The sequence below is a fragment of the Bos indicus x Bos taurus genome, chromosome 7, assembly GCF_003369695.1.
Source record: "Bos indicus x Bos taurus breed Angus x Brahman F1 hybrid chromosome 7, Bos_hybrid_MaternalHap_v2.0, whole genome shotgun sequence".
In the NCBI taxonomy this organism is placed as follows: domain Eukaryota; kingdom Metazoa; phylum Chordata; class Mammalia; order Artiodactyla; family Bovidae; genus Bos; species Bos indicus x Bos taurus.
The window spans coordinates 16,782,919-16,804,464 of NC_040082.1; the positions used below are offsets into that span (position 1 = coordinate 16,782,919).

At 35.1% G+C, this 21,546-nt stretch overlaps 1 protein-coding gene across 3 annotated transcripts in view; it reads left to right on the top strand.

The window, feature by feature from the left end:
• Positions 1-21,546, top strand: part of KIAA0825 (KIAA0825 ortholog) — a 428,728-nt gene that overhangs the window by 79,574 nt on the left and 327,608 nt on the right. For all 3 annotated transcript variants that reach the window (XM_027545600.1, XM_027545602.1, XM_027545601.1), the window contains 2 exons: positions 2,688-2,850; positions 5,912-6,581. In XM_027545600.1, coding sequence (XP_027401401.1) covers positions 2,688-2,850; positions 5,912-6,581 — 833 coding nt within the window. The remainder of the gene's footprint in view (positions 1-2,687; positions 2,851-5,911; positions 6,582-21,546) is intronic.

Genomic DNA, 21,546 nt, shown 5'->3' on the forward strand with positions numbered 1-21,546 from the left:
CTGTTTCCCCATCTATTTGCCATGAAGTGATGGGACCAGATGCCATGATCTTAGTTTTCTGAATGTTGAGCTTTAAGCCCACTTTTTCACTCTCCTCTTGCACTTTCATCAAGAGGCTTTTTAGTTCTTCTTCACTTTCTACCATAAGGGTGGTATCATCTGCATATCCGAGGTTATTGATACTTCTCCTGTCAATCTTGATTCCAGCTTGTGCTTCATCCAGCCCAGTGTTTCTCATGATGTATTCTGCATGTAAGTTAAATAATCAGGGTTACAGTGTACAGCCTTGACGTACTCCTTTTCCTATTTGGAACCAGTCTGTTGTTCCATGTCCAGTTCTAACTGTTGCTTTCTGACCTGCATACAAATTTCTCAAGAGGCAGGGTCAGGTGGTCTGGTATTCCCATCTCTTTCAGAATTTTCCACAGTTTGTGGTGATCCACACAGTCAAGGCTTTGTCATAGTCAATAAAGCAGAAATAGATGTTTTTTTGGAACTCTCTTGCTTTTTTGATGATCCAGCGGATGTTGGCAATTTGATCTCTGGTTCCTCTGCCTTTTCTAAAACCAGCTTAAACCAAAATGAAGACAAGTTTCATGTTATTTCTGAAAAACTATATGAAGATCTTGCGTCATTTAAGTCTATTGATATATAGACCTCATCCCACCCAAGATTACCATCTCTATCAGCAATATTACTGCACATATATGAAAAATAATGTTATCTTTTAGATGTTGAAAATGAATTTAAAATTATTTTTGACATTCAAGAAGAAAAAAATTGGCAAGTTACATTACAAACTGACATTCATCTTAAATTTTGAAAATACTCATTTGTATAATAATTAGGTGATAAATATCAAGAGTTCAGCAAGATGTACAGACAGTGGTGAATGGCAGAATGACACGTTATACAGCTAACTAAAAACAAAATCAGGTACAGATATGATATACAGCCAACTAAAAACAAAATGAGGTAGAGATGAATTCTATCACCTTAAAATTTGTGGCAAATGATTTTAAAAGCCAGCTCAAACTGTCTTCAGTTTTATCAGTGAGGGAGGTCCTCTGAAATGCAACTGCTCAATCCCTTTATCAGTGTTTGAACAAATTGCTGAAATCTAGCTCTCTGAAGGCTTTACTCTATAAAGTTGTAGTTATTGGCCTCTACCCAGATTCAGATGTTAGAGATTAGCCTAAAAGCTGAATCTTGATTGAAATAGATTTAGGTAGACTAGCAGCCGAGCCTGTCCAGTTCACATTGCTGCAATCTATTAGGTTTCACTGAATGAGACACAGGAGGATGCTATCATAAAAAACCTTTGATAACCAGTCCCTGGAGTCAAGGTGTGAGCTTCGGGCATCGTGTTTCTCAGTTCACAGAGGTGCATACGTAAATGTAGAAAATATATGCCAATCTTGTGCCAGACTTGGAACTGGTATTCCTGAATAAGCCTGTCTCATCAGAAAACTGAATGGCCTGTGGCCTAAGGAGCTATTGTTTTTCTTGTAAGTTCTTTGTTTTCATGAAAAGGCTTTTGATTCTCAGAATGTATTTGTTTCAGAGTAGTTCGGTTTGAATTCACTCATGCTCAGAAGTCTCCTGAAAAGCTTTCCTTAGAATTTAAGTTTATGTTTTATATACAAGCAATACCTTGTACATTTTGAAGAAAAGAATTTCATATGATATCAATTTTAATTATCAGAGCTTGGTTTCCAAAGCCTAAGTGTTTCTATCACATGTTGATAATGAACAATAGTGATATTTTCAAAACAGTAGCAACTTTTTTGGTAACAGATGTTTCTTTATACTATTAAGAAGCAAATACATAACTGTTTGAGGTGAAGGGATTCAGCTTCAAAATAACTTTGCTGTTTATAAGCTTTCTTGCAGTTTAGATATGCTGCCATCAGGTGGTAGTAATATGTCATATACATGTGACTCCACAAATGACATTATGCTAAGGTCATCACAAAGATTTATAATAATTAATGCACATTTGTAAATGAAAATTAAAATAACATATTACATCTTTTTAGTTTCAGAGCTGAAGATACTTCTAATGGAATTTTTATTTATTTATTTTTTTTTTTTATATAGTGATTCACAATTTTCTTTTTTTTTTCTTTTTCTTTTTTTTTTTTTTATAGAAAATTATTTAATTAGTATACATGTATTCCCCATCCTGAACCCTCCTCCCTCCTCCCTCCCCACACCATCCCTCTGGGTCTAAATTGTAACTTGTTTGTAACTGTTTTGTGATTTCTTAATTTGGATTGGTTGAGGTTTTCCATAATTTAGTCAATATATGTTTCTGATTTCGGTCATCAAGAGTGTTTTATCTCTGTCTTCCATCCATTGCCTACCAAAAGGATCATTATTTCATTGCAAATATGCTTGAAATTTTACTTAACACAGATGAATTTCTAATTAATCTTTTAGTAGCTAGATATGTTTCCTCTATTGCATTTGAAATGAAACTGCCAGAAAACTTGAACTTCCAGTTTTCAATTATGAATGAAAATATACAGTTTTCCTGTTACTGTTTTTATATTATATGGGTGTTTTATAATTTTGGAAATTGTGTGTCACCAGGTACTGCATATAAGCATTTTAGGGCCCTGTGGTATGTGACAGCTCCATACCTACTTCCTACCAAAATAGTTTTTTTCTTTTCTTTTATATAGCATAGAACACTGCATTAAAGAAATACAGTCTGAAGTTAACAAACAGTGTCCAGATGTACAGCTGCGAACGACGACTGACTGTTTTGAATGGCTAAATAATTATAATTCATCCAAATCACCGTCCATTCCCCATGGAGATTTGATAAAATTTCTCAAAATACTGGTAAAAATATGTATAATCTTTGCTTTAATGGTGGAGTGGGGTGGGGGAACCTGAACTACATTTCATCCAGTTTCCATATATGAATATTTATTTCATTGACCATATTAGCCTGTCATATCTGGGGTTTGTGTTTTGTTTTACTTCTCTGTCTGCAGTGGAATCCAGTGAGCTATGTGTTTTTATTTTCTACTGCGATTTTTATCATAAAGTAAAGTTTATATAAATGGGCATTAGGCATTATAATTCCTGGGTGACTTGTGGTATGATATTTGCCATATCAGCACCACAAAATGTATTGAAATGTACCACAATTGTCCATCAGAAAATTTGATATTTATTACATTTTGTGTCACTTCAAAACTACTCATTTTCCTGGGCTCATTATTAAGCACAATAAGATCAGCATTGATTGTATCTGTTAAGGAGCCTTGTCCACCACTCCATTCATTCCCAACCTGCAGGCATATCTAATTCTTTTCAATCAAGGCAGCGATTTCTACAAGACCACTGTTAATTGATGGAATATTATTACATTGGTCACTCTTGGATACTGACCACTCTCTATGTTAGAGAGGTTTTTATAGCCTTCAGTAAGAATACTTATTTTATTTTACCTATATCTACAAAGGCAGCTAGCTTGCAAAATCAGTTTCCTAGGGAAATAGCACAATTGTCAGAAAGCAAGATTTCTGTAGCTATGGTTTTAATTTAATTTAGGGGGGAAAAAAAGGCACTGTTTCTGTCTAAACATCAAACCTTGACTCAGGCAGATGTGGAAAATATCTTGAGGTTGTAGATGGCTTAGGATGACAGAATCAGATGAAAATAATTTTTGGCTGTTATTATTATTGCAGATGTCTCTTTAATGTTTACAGGGTAATAAAAGGAAGAGAAAGGAAGATTATGTGCCCTGAAGGCTTATTCTTTTAAGAAAATCCTCTCACCCATTATCTCTTGAAGGTGGAGCCTTGAAGAATAAATATGGATATAGTTATTCCTTTAATTTCTATTAAGAGCCATGTGTAGTGAATTTCATTAATATTGATGTAATAATGCTTTCTCATTTAATTAAAAGCAAAAGCTTTTAATTATCTTTTAATCTGTCACACATAAGTCATTCTCTATTCACTGCAGGGCAAAGGCCGCCTTAGTTTTTGCTCAAATTCATTAGACTGCTAGGCCCCTTCCAGACCTAGGATTTTTTTTGTTTTTTAACATAATTGATCATGTTATTTTGAGAACAGAACCACATTATTAAAACAGATCCAGATTAAAACGACCTTATCAAATTTTTACATGCGGAAAGTGTCAATCTTGACAGTATTTTTTCATACCTCAATTTTTTTCCCCATAAAGTGTTTTGTTTTGTTTTGTTTTGTTTTTTAATTATCTAACTATTTAAACAAGGAACAGAGGTTCTCATTATGGCTATTCTACAAAGTCATTTTCAAAATTTGAGCAATCAATACCTAACACATGTTTTAAACCTCTGTAATCTATTATTCTTTAAATGTTTGCTTGATCAAGTATTTACAGTAATTGACTGATTTAAAGAAACCCACAGTTGAGGCACTAATAAGACCAGTTTTTCTCTACAGAATTTACCATAATGCTGGTGTTCTGGACGCCTGTCTAAGGACATTTATTTTCCAGAAAGTATCAAAAAGAACTAAATAGAAGAAAGAGAGAAAGCGGAGCTTCAGAAAAGTCAATTTACTGTTTGGTTCTCTAGAATGTGGATGGAAAGAACGCAGATGAGGGGAATGGAACCAGGCGTCCATTCTTGGTTCTGTGCTCTATTGTGTGTGACATTTGGAAAGTAACTTAAATGTGCTGCACTTTAGCATCCTTCTCTGTAAATTGGGGTCTTAAGTATCTGCATCACAGAGTTTTCCTTATGAATAAGTCAGAGACTCTAGAGAAGAGTACTTTTTATATAATAAACTGCTATACGGATATTAAGTATTATTATTTATTGCAGATAGAACATCAAATTAGACATCACAGTGCTTAGAATCACTGAGAGATTGCCCTAGAATTTGTCTCAGAGTTGTTCATGATTCTGAGTCACAAATAATACCTGTGTTACCTTTGTCAATAAGAAATTTCAAAGCTGGACTGATTTTAGACCGCTTGAACCTTGCTTCCATTAAAAAAAAAAAAAGCAGCTTGTTGCTACTTAGAGAATATAAGCTAATGTCTGTATGACCTGAAATAGACATCAGGAGAGTCAGCATGTAAAGAGAATTTGTGCATTTAAGTCAAAGTCCAAAAAGGAAGCAATTTTTTTGTTCCTTTTCTATTCTTAATTACACCTATAGTTGTTTCTGTCAGTTAACACAGAAAGTGTAAAAAAAAAAAAAATTCATATCTTTTGAAGAACAATTGTGAGTACTTTTTTCTCATTTTGAGTTAGTTATTTCTTTGGAGAGAACTGAAATATTCTCAGTCTAATTTCCAAAGTAAAACCTTTCTTAACGTGACTCAAAAAGAAATTTAAATGAAAGTTAAAATCTTCCAATGTATTAAACTATATTTCTCAGGATGGCAGCTATTAGTAAGCCCTAGGCATAATACTTTGTTTAAAGGTCTCCATTCTCTATGTTCATTTGGGGTTTTAGAATAATAAGTATACTCATTCAGGCATGAAAATTATCTACTAGGTATTAATTAGGGGTGTCATCTTAAATTTATTTTGTCTTAGGGGTACATTTCAGTTGATATTTTACTATAGATTTTTATTTAGAATTTTTAAGCTAATGCTTCCATACAGCTCAGGTTATATCAGGAATGGATAACAATGAAGAAAAAACTGTGTGTTTAGAAATCTAATTGAAAAATTCGCTCATCATCTGGGCTTTACAAAACTTAACAGACCACAAAGCTAATATTCTAAAATGTATGAACTGATTAAATTTCAAAGCCAAAAAAATTTTTTTTTTAAATTATAGTATTGATTCTTGAATTGAAATGAATTATGAAATTCTGTATAACTGTAGAAATCATTTTCTCCTTCTATTCTTATAATCACATTTCTAACATTATGATTTACTTTTATTAGCGAGATTTGTTGAAGAATGAACAAAATCAAGAAGAAATGGTGTTGAATTTACTTTGGGACCTCTCCTGCCAGAGCAGTGTTTCATTCCCATCCACTGTAAGTGGAGCATCTTTTCATTTCCTCTCTAGGACTTCTCTTCACTCTGTTGAAGATCATTCCTCAGTGGATGTAAAGTCTGTGTGGGATGATATAAGACTACATCTTCGACGCTTCTTAGTGAACAAATTACAAAGCCACAATGAAATAAACAATTCACAGCAAAAAATTTTGTTGAAAAATCAGTGCATACAGCAACTCTTATTTCTTTATCCAGAATCAGAAGTTACAAGCAAGTACCAAAGCATACAGAATAAACTGTTGACCAAACTTCTGCAGAACTGTTTTCCTTCTTTTAGCAGAGAATCAAATTTAGACATAATGGCTGATAGATACCAAGATACAATGCTTAAGTTATACTCAATGATAAAAGAGGATTTTAACACACTGCATGAAATTTTAGCTCCATCCTCAACAGTGAAATTCATTAAAGAAACTTACCTGGATACTGTTACAGAAGAAATGGCAAAATTTCTTGAAAATTTTTGTGAGCTGCAGTTCAAAGAAAGTGCTGTCCGTGTGGTTAAAACAAGCAAGAGCTCCAGCAGGCATAGAGGAACAGTGCATGCTTTGGGTTAGTGATTTTTTTAAAATTTCTGTTTGGTTTAACTTAAACCTTTTAAAGTCTTTACTTTTCTAACTTTTCTATTTGGTTAAACTTAATTGCAAACTTGAAAATAAATCAGAAAATAAATGTTGTAAAATTATCCATTTCACATTTCTTTTACACTTTTCTTTTTCTCTAAGTATAGTAATAGAAGTGTTTTCTTTCCTATCATTAAATTGTTAAAGATATTGGAATGTAAGTCAGAAATATTACCAGTAAAACTTTCAGTTTTCTAATCACATAAATTACTGGATGAAACATTTAACTCATTTTATCTTCCAAGGCTGAAGCTTTAAGTAAAGAGAATTGTTGAAGATTTCTTGACATTTTCATTAATTAAAATGAAAGTTTAAAATTCTGACATTTTATGCAGCCAATGGCAATACAGACCTATTATGAAATGCTGATTATAAAATTCTATATTATAATTGGTTGTAGAAGCTAGCATTGACTATAGCTGATTTTAAAAGTTCCTCTGATGTTGTTCCTATAAGAATATATACAGTGGAAGAGGATTTGAAGATTCTTAATTTTAATCAAAAGATAAAGGAAGAATCTGTCATAATACATTTTCTTGTCATTTTAGTTTCTTACCAGTGAAGAAAAATTAAGGTTGAAAATATGATTATTTTGAAAATTATGATTACTCATGCTTTTACATAGAATGCTGAGATATATTTCTAAATAGATTCCTAAACTGTATTTTTATTAATAATTATTTAAGAATTATCATTTGGTGACTTGCTATTTTTTACTTTATAATCACTTCATAAAATTTCCATAGCTCACTGTATTTTACCTACCTTCCTTAATAAGATACCAGGATACCAAATTGCTCTGATATATGAATATATTATATATTATATGAACATGATATATGAATTTTGAAATAATTTAATATTTTTTCTTAGAGTATTTATTTTCTTTGGGAAACTATCACATCACAGAACAGAGATGCATCACCCAAGTTAAGGTCACAGCAGAATACAAAGTCAGTTCATTTAGGAACATAATAGATCTTCATTTTAATTATTACATAAATTTTAAATGCATTTTTACAAGTACACTTATTTTCTATAATTTTTATGTTCTCTCAAAAAATTTCTGGTTACTTGTAAAGTGCTTTCAATATGAAAGTTTTATGTGTTAAATGCAGTTTAGTTTATAACAGAAGAAAAGACCTATATATGATTAAAAATATGTGTAAGTTGCTATGGAGTCTTTAGGGCTGGTAGTGAAGTGTTTTCCATTCATAAGAGAGAACAATGTGTGTTGGCTTTAACACCAAAATTTGAAGCCCTTTCCAAAAGTCCAAATGCACTGAACTTTCCCAAGCTGCTGCATCTGAACTTTGGTATAAATCATGTGTTAAGTGAATGTTTTCCTTGTGCCAGACACTGTAATAAGCACATCCCTTTCCTTAATATCCCAATTTCATAAACAGAGAAGCTTAGAAAGATTAACTTGCTTTTGGTCCTTTGCACCAAGTCAGGATTCACATGTAGGTCTTTATGTCTTCAAGACCCATGTTCTTTACCATCATGGTATTGGGCTTTAAAGTGTAAAATTGAATGCTTTGTCTCTGTAAAAGAAATTTCAAACAGCACTGTTCTAGTGGGCTGCCTGAAAATCAGTTCAGTTCAGCTTTGTTGAGTACCTGCCATAGGCAAGACATTTAGCAGCTACTGTATTGAAGGTTTCTAAGGAGAAGGCAATGGCAACCCACTCCAGTACTCTTGCCTGGAAAATCCCATGGGCGGAAGAGCCCGGTGGGCTGCAGTCCATGGGGTCTCAAAGAATCGGACACGACTGAGTGACTTCCTTTCACTTTTCACTTTCATGCATTAGAGAAGGAAATGGCAACCCACTCCAGTGTTCTTGCCTGGAGAATCCCAGGGACAGGGGAGCCTGGTGGGCTGCCGTCTATGGGGTTGCACAGAGTTGGACACGACTGAAGCGACTTAGCAGCAGCAAGTTAGACATGGTAAAGGGAAGAAAACTAAATGAGTTAACTGCTGCTAAGGCTGTAACAGAAAGCAGTCATAGTTTCCATTAATATTTAGCCCAATGACCAAATTTTTATTTATTAAAGAAATACAGTTTGAGACTAGCAAAATAATCATTTATAAATACTTATAATTTGAAATCTATAATAATTTATATTCCTATGTGAATAGAATCTAGATTGGTTTGAATGGGTTATGTATTATCTTTTGTATATGTCTGTGTGTTTATTCACCAAGTCTTTGATATTTTGCCTGAAACCCTAGACATTCTCTTAAGTAACAATAGCTCCACATTTATCGGGTCAGACACTGCAACATGTTATTTCATTCTAACCACCCAGCAAGGTAGGTAACATTATTTATCTCTATTGTATAGTGAGAAAACTAAGGCATAGAGATATTAAGTAACTTTGGTCAAGGTTGCAAGGAAGCCAGGATAGTCTGTCTGAGTGTGGTGTCCTGACTCTATGATTATGCTCTATTACCTAAAAGAACAGGACGGATCTAGCTCATTCCATTAAGAACACTGTTGTGAATGCTCTGTATGCTCAGATCTACTTTAGTGTTGTCATTGTTTTACTTTCCTCTAAACTATCCCACACTCTTCTCATTCAAAGAGGTATCTTAAGCAGACCTTGTATATACACTAGTCCTTTTTCCCCCCCAGCCTTATTGAGATATAATTGACATACAGCATTTTGTAACTTTAAGATGTCCAGTGTGTTGATTTGTACCCTTAATATTTCAAAACGATTGCCACAGTAATGTCCACATAATTACCATTACTTTTGTATGGTGAGAACACTTAGGATTTGCTTTCTTAGCAATTTTCAAGTATGTAATGCATTATAATTTCTATAATTGCAATGCTGTACATTAGACCCCCAGAAATTCTAAAGCTTCTAACTGGAAATTTGTACCCTTTGACCAGTATCTTCTCTATCCACCATCCCCTGGTAACCACCTTATATTCTGTTTCTTTGAGTTCTGTTTTTTTAGATTTCACATTATAAGTATTACCGCATGTATCTGCCTTTCTTTGACCATGTGACTTATTTCACTTAGCCTAATGCCTTCAAGGACCATCCATGTTGTTGCAAATTGCAGGATTTTCTTCTTTCTCGTGACCGAGTAGTATTCCATTGTATGTATTTCAAGCTCACATGTTCTTTATCCATTCATTCATATGGAGTACGAAATGGCAACCCAGTCTACTATTCTTGCCGGAAAATTCTATGGACAGAAGATCCTGGCGGGCTCCAGTTCATGGGGTCACAAAGAATTGGGCATGACTGAGCAGCTAAGCACATTCATTCATAAATGGACACTTAGTATGGCTATTGTGATTAATGCTGCAATAAATATGGAAGTGCACATATCTCTTTGATATCTTATTTTCATTTCCTTTAGATATATATCCAGAAGGATTTTCTATTTTTCAACTTTTTTGTGGAACCTTACCATTTGCTACAGTGTCTGTAGTACCAATTTATATTCCTACCAACAGTACACATGGGTTCCCTTTTCTCTACATCATCACCAATGCTTGTTATCTGTTGCCTTTTTGATGATAGCAAAGTGTAAGGTGATATCTCTTTGTGGTTTTGGTTTGGATTTCTCTGATGACTAGTGATCTTGAGTATCTTTTCATGTACCTGTTGGCTATCTGTATGTCTTCTTTGGAAAAATGTCATACAACTCACGACATTGTATGAGTCCTTTAAGTATTTTGGATATTGATTTCTTACTAAGTATATGGTTTGCAAGTATTTTCTCCCTATCAAAGATTTTTTTTTTTGGTGGATAGTTTCTTTTGCTGTGTATTAGCTTTCCAGTTTGATGTGAAAGTGAAAGTGAAGTCGCTCAGTCGTGTCTGACTCTTTGCGACCCCATGGACTGTAGCCCACCAGGCTCCTTCCATCCATGGAATTTTCTAGTAAAGAGTACTGGAGTGGGTTGCCATTTCCTTCTCCAGGGGAATCTTCCCGACCTGGGGATCGAACTCGAGTCTCCCTCATTGCAGGCAGACTCTTTACTGTCTGAGCCACCAGGGAATCCCAGTTTGATGTAGTCCCACTTATTAATTTTTGCTTTTGGTATTATATCCAAGAAATCATTGCCGAGACCAACATTAGGGAACTTTTTCACTATCTAGGAGTTTTACGGTTCTAGATCTTAGGTTTAAGTTTAATCCATTTTGAGTTAATTTTTGTACGTGTTGTAAGATAAGGTACAGTTTCATTCTTTTGCATGTTTTATCTACTTTTCCCAACACCATTTATTTAATCCCTTACCCAATGAGTATTCTTGGTTCCCTTGTCAAATACTGGTTGACCATATATGCAAGAGTTTATTTCTGGGTTCTCAATTCTGTTCCATTGGTCTGTGAGTCTATTTTTATGTTTTTTTATTTGAAGAAAATGATGAAATAATGTCATAATGTAAACATTGCAGACTCTTGGTGGTTTGGTAATCTATCTTAGGAAAAAATAATATTATTTTTGCAGACACTCTTTTTTTAATTGGGATTTGATTTTACATATTCATTTTTGTTTTACTTTTTGGCTATGCTGCACAGCATGTGGGATCTTAGTTCCTAGACCAGGGATAAGCACAGGATCTTAACCATTGGAACACCAGGGAAGTCCCTAGATAATCACAATTTTAAGTGATTAAATCATTGAATTACTTTTAAAATTGTATTTTCTTTGGATTTAAGAAAAGATATTGCCTCTTTTCTCAGTGCTTGAAAAAGAGAGGATTGTTTATGTGTAGTAAAGTTTAGTTAGATAAATTCACTGTGTTTTAATATGTAAGAATGTAGTTAGAAAACTTCAATCACAGTATAAATGTCATGATCCCCTGTCTATCTTACATTGAATTTTCCTTGAGCTGATTGTTAACTTGAAAGGGAAAGACTTAAGAGTATATGATACATGCCTTTGAGTGTTTTGAAGGTTTCTAAAGATCTGCAGTGGATGAGAGGTTGAAACTTAGTGGCCTCTACCCCTCCCATTTCCCAATTCCTTTTTATATATATTTTTTTATTTTTTATTTTTTTCTTTATATTTTGTTTAAGGAAGATTGGGGAGTAGGGGAAACCGAATCCCTCTAGGGATGAAAAGATCCTTTAGAGTAAAGAAGACCCTCAAGTCAAGATAAAAGTAGAATATTGACTAGGAAGGCACAGTTCACAACTGGAAAGGTTGTGATCAACTAGGTCAGTCAAAACCACCCTAATTTCTCTCGTACTCCTCAAGTAGCTGAGTGATCGACTTAGTGATGGCCGAGTGATGCTGTCAAGGAAATTTAGAAGTATACTGAGGGCAGTATGCAAAGTGTGGACAAAAGAAGCATCTGTATGGTATTGCTGCTGCTGCTGCTGCTGCTAAGTCGCTTCAGTTATGTCTGACTCTGTGCGACCCCATAGACGGCAGCCCACCAGGCTCCCCCGTCCCTGGGATTCTCCAGGCAAGAACACTGGAGTGGGTTGCCATTTCCTTCTCCAATGCATGAAAGTGACAAGTGAAAGTGAAGTCACTCAGTCGTGTCCGACTCTTAGCGACCCCATGGACTGCAGCCTCCCAGGCTCCTCCATCCATGGGATTTTCCAGGCAAGAGCACTGGAGTGGGGTGCCCTTGCCTTCTCCAAATGCAGAAGAGACCAAATCTCCTAGAAGGATAACACATCTCTTGACCCTGCTGTGTTCATGAGACAGAGGGGAAGATCTGCATTAGATCTCTGATGTCAACTATGCTTGTTTTCTAACCCCACATTAGTAGATGCTGGAATTTCAAATAATACAAAACAGTAATGGGGAAAAAAAAATTCTTAAGAGAAAGTTATATCTTTATTAGTTATCACAAATTCCTTTAAAATAATAATACAATTTCAGGGGTTTTTGTTGTAACATTTTTGAAAATACTAATAAATGGTATTGTTGATTAGCTTTGTTTTTTACCCACTGTTTTATCATACTTGCTATTCTTTAATGAAATACTGGTACCTTCTTTGTTTATAAGTACTTGCTCTCAAAAGGGGAAGAGTACAGTTATCAGAGTCAAGTGTGCTTGTCTGAAGCTCTCACCCCCTTGTTTATGCAACCTTAGATAAGTCATTTTACCTCTTCATATTGTTCTATTGATAAACGATAAAAGGAAAGGGTTATATTAGATAATATATCTAAGCTTTAACTCTAAACTTATTCTGACTTTGTGACTTGGAAGTTATTCTACAACCAGACTTTATACCTACGATTTGTCCTTGGAAACTGTCATAATTATTTTCTCTACTGACTGACAGTACAGCTGTATTAGCGGGCTGAGTGTGTGGCTTGTATGCAACTGTAACACATATGAAAACATCCTTTAGATTTTTATCTGTGTGACTTTTTTCCCCCAGCAAAACTTGGAAGATAACAATGTGGAAACTTCTCACTTCCTGCAATTGCATTTTTGATGAGGTTGGAAGGGTGAAGAGGGGAGTAAGTGATTAAGCAAAAACAGGAAGTAGAGTCTCTTCTTCCAGCTGACATCCGAAGCTATTCCTAGAAATTCTTTTTGGGGCTTCCCCTTTGATCCCACAACTAACTGTTCTTGTTTTGTTTTAGTTTTCATTTCAATTTTTTGGTCATTGTAGCTTTTTAAGTCAGATCATTGAAAATTAAGATCACAGGCAAGAAATGGAAATACAATATTATACTGTATTATTGATTGAAAAGAAATTGATATGCCTTTTCTCTGGCGTGTATTTAAAGCAGGGATTTAATAGTGACTGGGTTTTTTTCCTAGGGAAGAACCAGCTTGTTTCTGCAATGTTGTAGACAGTATGCATGGACTAAATACTTTTTTCTAAAAAAGTGTTTCTGTATCCATACAAACGCCTCTGTACATACAAAAAGCCTCAGAATTAGGCCTATAAAGCATGGAAGGGTGAGTGATATTGTCTTAAGAGTCTGTGATTAAGAATTTGACAATCTATGTAATAATGAAACAGTTGTATACAAATTAAACTTGTGTAAATAATTTTAGTATTCTTTCTCAGCTTGTGAAGAAAGTCAAAAGTGATTTGGGTTTTGGCATAATTGATCCTAAAGCCTTCCTTCCTGCCAGTTCAGTTACATGGCATGTTCAATGCCTTCTTGAGACTTCTAGAATGTGCTCATGCATCCATGCCATCAGTGGAGATAGTGGGCTTGTCTTCCCTTTGTATGAGCCAGGAGGATATTTTCCATGCAACCTAATTCCTTTCTGTACCATCTGTCTCTCTATAGTAAAAGTATACAGGGTGATCCATCAAGGTGAGGGTGAAAGCTAGAGCTATTTAGTTTCATTTTGTCCTTTATATAAGGGGACAACTTTTTTTATGCCATTTAAGAAAGTGTTTTCTGTGTTAAAACTCATTCCCGGCCATTCTGATTCTTGAGTTTTCAGTTCAGTTCAGTTCAGTTCAGTCACTCAGTCGTGTCCAACTCTTTGCGACTCCATGAATCGCAGCACGCCAGGCCTCCCTGTCCAACACCATCTCCCGGAGTTCACTCAAACTCACGTCCATCAAGTTGGTGATGCCATCCAGCCATCTCATCCTCTGTTGTCCCCTTTTCCTCCTGCCCCCAATCCCTCCCAGCATCAGAGTCTTTTCCAATGAGTCAACTCTTCGCATGAGGTGGCCAAAGTACTGGAGTTTCAGCTTTAGCATCATTCCTTCCAAAGAAATCCCAGGGCTGATCTCCTTCAGAATGGACTGGTTGGATCTCCTTGCAGTCCAAGGGACTCTCAAGAGTCTTCTCCAACACCACAGTTCAAAGCATCAATTCTTCAGCGCTCAGCCTTCTTCACAGTCCAACTCTCACATCCATACATGACCACAGGAAAAACCATAGCCTTCACTAGGTGAACCTTTGTTGGCAAAGTAATGTCTTTGCTTTTGAATATGCTGTCTAAGTTGGTCTTAGCTTTTCTTCCAAAGAGCAAGTGTCTTTTAATTTCATGGCTGCAGTCACCATCTGCAGTGATTTTGGAGGCCCCTCCAAATTTTCCTTGTTATCTATTTACAAATATATAAAGTCAGCTACATAATGCTGCTGCTGCTGCTGCTAAGTCGCTTCAGTTGTGTCCAACTCTGTGCGATGCCATAGACGGCAGCCTACCAGGCTCCTCCGTCCTTGGGATTCTCCAGGCAAGAACACTGGAGTGGGTTGCCATTTTCTTCTCCAATGTATGAAAGTGGAAAGTGAAAGTGAAGTTGCTCAGTCGTGTTCGACTCTTAGCGACCCCATGGACTGCAGCCTACCAGGCTCCTCCATCCATGGGAGTTTCCAGGCAAGAGTACTGGAGTGGAGCTACATAATAGATACTCTTTTTTAGATCGTTTTAATTTGCTGTGCACCTTGCTAAGTACTTTATGCATTGACATGCCATTTGATTTTTATAACATGTCTGAAAATCTGGATATTATCCCTTCCTTATAGTAACAGAAACTGAAGTTGGATAAGCTGAATAGCTTTCCCAAAGGCCCACTGCTGGAATGTATCTGGACTGTAATTCAAATACATTGCTGAATTATGACCAAAAGTATTCTCTCAAATACTCTTTCTGAATGAATTCAGTTGCAAGATCAGAACCATTTTATAATTTGAGGAGTAATTCCCATGAGCCACAGATCCTGATTTTTGTGTTGGACTTACTGGAATTGCAACATACATATTGATTCTTTGCATATGAAATTAAACAAACTTGAATTTTGAAAGCAGCTATTATAGTAAGTGCAAGGTTACATCACTGGATTGTCTTCTCTGGAAGATTTGGAAAGAAAAAAAAAATCCAGCTTCCATATTAACACATGAAAAGGAAAATAATGATGTTAATTTTTTCCTTAATATAAAAAAGTATGTAGAAGAGGCTCTCATTTTATTCATAGAGAAGTAGGTAATCTACTTACCTTTAAGGTTTTACCAGAGTTAACCTAAAAAGTAATTGTTACTGAAATAGTTGAAGCAATTATGCCAGGTTTAAGATCCTTTTTATCATTAATTAATAATAAACCTAAAGATTAGCAGTATGTTTGCCAGATGCTTCCACATTGGTTTTTTTTTTTAACCTTCCTTTGCTCGATCACCAATCTGAAATTAAGCAGTGCAGCAACTCCAGTTGTTATTTCATTGGTGGAAAAAAAACTACAGCGTTTCGGCTGGTTAGCAAATCAAGGTGGAGATGAAACTAAGGTTAGAAGTATCTTCCCACTATACCTCCATACCTCATTGAAAAAATGCGTGTGTGCGTGCTAAATCACTTCAGTCATGTCCGACTCTGAGTGACCTTATGGACTGTAGCCCTCCAGGCTCCTCTGTCCATGGGATTCTCCAGGCAAGAATACTGGAGTGGGTTGCCTTGCCCTCCTCCAGGTGAATCTTCCCAATCCAAGGATCGAACCCGTATCTCTTATGTCTCCTGCGTCAGCAGGTGAGTTCTTTACCACTAGCCACCTGATAAGAAAATAAGCAAATAGAATTCATTATTCTAGTGTTATTTGAACACTGGAATTTTTCCCCTAAGGAGTTGGTGTTTTAAAATTCTTCCCACTAATGGTTTTATCATCTGTGAAAATTGTTTATTTGATTAAAAACTATGAGAAAAAGGACTGTATGTGTATGTGCATAAGGGGAGGGTGTTTGTTATGTGCTTGGGTAGGTACATGGTATTTTTGCATATGTACACGTATCTTTATTTACCTAAAATGTTTTTCTGCTAAATATGTGACTAGTTTTCTGACCCCATTATTTCACATTAAATCTTCAGAGACTTCTGAATTTTGTTTTAAAGACATTAAAGCAACAAAAATGGAAAGTATATTCTGTAAGAGAGAAAGTGGATGCGGTTTGGCTTTGGTAATATTTTTGCTCCCATGTAGCAACAATTAGCAATTACCGACTTCCTCTCATGTGTTCTTCATAAAGGTGGAAAGAATACTTTATTAGTCATATTCTGTATGACATTCAGTTACTAAAGATGGTAGATAGAAATGACTTAGTAGTTTCTCATGAAGGCTTCCCTGGTGGCTCAGTGGTAAAGAACCCGCCTGCAATGCAGGAGATGTGGGATCGACCTTTGGTGGGGAAGACCCCCTGGAGAAGGAAATTGCAATCCACTCCAGTATTCTTGCCTGGGAAATCCCATGGACAGAGGAGCCTGGCAGGCGGCAGTCCGTGGGATCACAAGAGTCGGACACAGCTTAGTGATTAAACTACCATACATGAGGAGTCATAGGCCAACTTGAGATTTATATTCCTTATTAACCATTCAATAACATTTTTAAAAATTCAGAAGAGATTTTTAAAACTGTTATTTTTTACCTTGGAAAAAGAAATTATCTAGTTAAAAATGTATGACATATTAAGAGAAGAGTGAAAATAAGTGTAAACAAATTATTGGAAAAAAGTTCAGAATAAGATTATTCTAAAAGTAAACATTTATTTTGCAGCTCTTCTATACTGAGCAAAATATGTGGATGAGTAATACACATGGAGGTGGTTGCAAGCTAGAAATTCAAGTTCTGTAGAAAGTGAGTTGATAAGCAACTAATACACCCTGTCTAAAACTTTTCTCCTTTCCCCTGCTAACATTATTTATGTCATTCTATGTCTTGATATATAAACACAATGATAAATGTGAATGCTGAGCTTTGTTGTTTTAGGTAAAAATGTTTACAGGTTTATAGTTTTATAGGTCATGAATCCTGGAATTCTTGTTTAACATATAGATATTTCCAGTGGACTAGTATAACCTTGAATGTTGTTTAACTAACATATTTTTTCCTCGGGTTCTCAGAAAATGTAATATGTGCCTTCTGGTTACTGTACTATTAATCAGTTATTAATAGCGGCTTCCCTGGTGGCTCAGACGGTAAAGCGTCTGCCTACAATGCGGGAGACCCAGGTTCGATCCCCTGGAGAAGGAAACGGCAACCCACTCCAGTATTCATGCCTGGAAAATCCCATGGACCGAGGAGCCTGGGGGGCTACACTCCATGGGGTCGCTGAGTGACTTCTGTGTGTGTTTTTTTCATAAACTTTCAAGAAGAAATGTTTAATAAGTCAAAAGGCATTGGTAAGATCCCTTTAAAGATGTACTCTTTCTAACAGAAGACTGAAAACTGTAACAGACTGTAACTACACCTCAACATTCTTCATTAGGAAAATCACCGTGGCAGATATATGTTATGTTATAACGTTTTCAACATTGTTATTTACATGTACGTATGAAAATCTGTGACCGTCAGCATCACATCTATGAAGTCAAATATCTTCTGCCTCAAAGTAGCTGTCATTTAACGCCTCCACCTTTATTGATTTTAAGTGAGGGGAAATCTGAATCTTCTACACCTGGCACTAAAAAAATTCTTTGTCTAAACTGGCCTTGTCTGAGTATGGACAGATCTATCTGCACTGGGATGTATACAAGAGAAACTGCTGTAGCTTTGAGAATTAGACCAATCCCTCCCTCATATTTGGAAAGGAGAAAATAATCCTTAGCTTCGGGTAAAATATTTAAGAGTTGCAATGGATTTCCAATCAGAAAGGCTTTCACCTCTGTCATTCTTAAAATCGATTATCTGTTCTTTTGTTTAATACATATATTTTCAGTTTACTTTTAGTTTTATCAGACTATTCATAAGCGGTTTGATGGTTGGGCTATTTAAATGGAGATCTAAAAATCACCATGAAGTGCACTAGATTGCTTCAATCTAAAGCAAAACCTATCAATATTTGTTTTGGAGATTTCTTTTCAACACTGAGTAAAAACAGAAAACCCTTGTCTATTACTTAGGAAAGTGTTGCTGACCTTATTACTAGTTTAATCTTCTGTAATACAGTTGTAGGAAGTACCAAGTTAGCAGGTAAAGTGATGGTGAGAGATAAGAATCTGAAAAGACCCTTGGAATTATGATGCCAGTGATATATGAAAATCCAAATAATTTGAAGTTTTGATATTTTAAATTTCTATGACATGGTCATGCTGAACTGATTTTAGAATATCTGTCATTGTTTGTCCTCCAAAGTAGAAATTATCTTAAATTTACAATTCAGTATTAGCATTTCTATTAGCAAAAAGTAGTTGTTGGAGTGGACAACCAGGTTTGCAAAATTATCTATCCTGAAACGAAGAGAAATAGCCTCCAAATTTTATGATGATCATTATGAGAGAAAGTTATGTTGTAACAATGTTTTATAGTGTCCTCCTATGTCTTTTTTCCAAACTGTACTAAAATTATTTATCATCATTGTTAATGTTCTTTTAGTAGCACAATAAAATAGTAATCCTTCAGCTATTTGACAAGTGTGTACTTTTAAATGGATATTTTTCTTGTAATTTTTGTTAGTCATGGTTACAAAAGTCAAAGTTAATGGTTATTGGTATATGGGTCTTGTTAGTAGAGCCTGAACCTAAGGAGAAGTGGGAAGAGGTAGCAATTATAGCCCCTAGAAGATTTAATAGCTAAGATCTAATATGGACTCTATATGTTAAAATGAGAAAAATCCTTGTTCAACTTTATAGACAAGATATTGCTGCACAGATTTTGTTGAGGCTTTATGTTCACTGAATCCTTCTAAAGAGACTTGTATTGTCTTTATAGCGCTTGAACAGTTGGCTATCCCATTATTTAGATTAAGCATATGCAAATTTATACAAGCTCTATGTTTATTGATAAGTAATAATCTCATGTTTTGCATTGTTTCTGTGACATATAGACAACAAAATATAAATCCTTTTTATTTCTATGAAAGGCACTCATAGGGATTTGGGTTACAAAAAAATGCATACTTTCTTGACATTTATGATTATATTTAAAAACAGTATTACTAAATACTAAATTTGGTGACGATCACTCAGTTATGCACCAATGTGAGTTTGTTTTTCAGTTTTTGTTAAATTTTAATCATGTGCCAAGTTTTCTGAGGCACGAAAAGGAAACCAGAGATTAGAGGGAGGTTTAAAAACATTAAATACACTGATAAGGTTTGCATCCTTGTGGTTTTTTTTTTCCTGCTGTTCTGATAGTTCTTTAAGGTTCTGTCATTTTCAATCAACAGAGAGTACATGTGATCAGTATATCTGATAAACTTGTCAATGCCTCTTTAAAGCAGGATTCCCCAACCTATTCAATTCAGATCCCCCTGCTTCATTTCAAGTATCATCTTGATAAGACAGAGCTATGTCACAAGCATCTGTGTGTAGCCAGCTCAGTCTACAACTAATTTGTGCAGGAAAAAATTAAATCAGGAGGTAAATTATTCCATGATTGCTCATTCCCAACAGAGTTGGGCATCATTCTGAAGAAAATATCAAATAATTGGTTTCAGGCCGTGTCAGACACATGCAATTCCCTTCTCTAATGGCTGTGTGTGGTAGCACCAGGCCTCAGGGGTCAGCAAAGAACTGGAAATAGCTTAGTGCCAGGCACGGCAATAGAGAGTCAGAGCACATAGGAAATGAAGTGGCAATAAGTGCAATCCATAGGGGAAATGTGCTTCACTTGGAGTTTAATATATCGGTTCAGAATCTGGCAGGAAGCCATGCAACAATTGTTTACCTTTTTGTCAGCATCTGCATCTGTTCTGTTTTGTAAACAGCACTTAACTCTCAGTCGGTAAATGCTGGAATCAATAACAACTGTTAAGGGATTTCCTCCCCCCCCCTTTTTTTATATTCTATAACAAATGCACACTACAAACAATGTTTGCCTTAGATTAACAAGGAACAGACATTAACAGGGTCAAAGGGATTTGGTTGGGAACATTTTATAGCTTCTTGGGTTTACAGTAATTATATCTGTGTGATTTGAATGTATTTTGTAACCTATCCAAATTAAACTGTTAAAAAAATGCTAGCAAGCAGTAATGAAGATGATTTTTTATAATTATCTTAAGTACTGTGTATAGAAAACTGCTGGCACTGTTTGTAATAATTTAGTTCTGTGCAATATTGTGTATTACAGCTGCTATGCAGAAATATTAAGTTGCCTTTTGCAGTTTTAGGAAATTAGTGATTATATCCAGCAGTACTAATTATTTTAAGCATACAGTTATTAAAAAAAAAAATTACACACCACAGTGAGACATAAAAAAGGTTTGATCTGTGACTAGTGCCTATAAAACTAAATATGTCATTAGTAAATGCAAAAAAAAAAAAAAGGAAAACACTGCTTTGAAGTTCACTGTCTTCAGGGACTGAATAGATGAATGCTGTCATAAATGCAGGATTGTTATAACAGTTATAGCATCACTGAAAAGTGAATAGCACCAGGATCAGAGGAACACATTATTGCTGATGGGTTTATGCCTGCATCTTTCCACTCACTACTTAAAAATTTTACTCCTTAAAATTTCCCTATATGCAATTGCTTAGTTGCCTCATTTTCATTTTATTTGATTACTTCATATCTGATTTTAACCAAATCTGGTTTGTTTTCTTCTGCTTTTACTTATATAATAAGCATTAAATCTTAGGCTGTCCTAGTAATTTTTGTCAAATGGATGATTTCTTTGAACCTTTCGCTGGATAACCATAAACCACAAATAAAATTTGGGAATTATTTGGTCAGATCACCTAATCAAGATTTCTATTTTCTTGTCTTTTCAGAATTTTATGTCTAAGGGTTTGGTGTGAATTCTTTAACTTCCTCAACAGTTATTTTGCTATTTGACTTAGCTAAATTATTTTGACCAACATTTTTTGAAAGTTTATTGTATTTTTTATTAAAATCTTATTTTGAAAATTTGAACAGTAATCTCTTTTGTACCTTTATCAATCCTGAAAAGTACTTTGACTTCCTTTTCTTCACTGTGTATTATTTGCTTCTTTGACATTCTGTGACTGTGTACAAAATCAATTAATATATGGTAATATGCATACCACCACAGGTTATA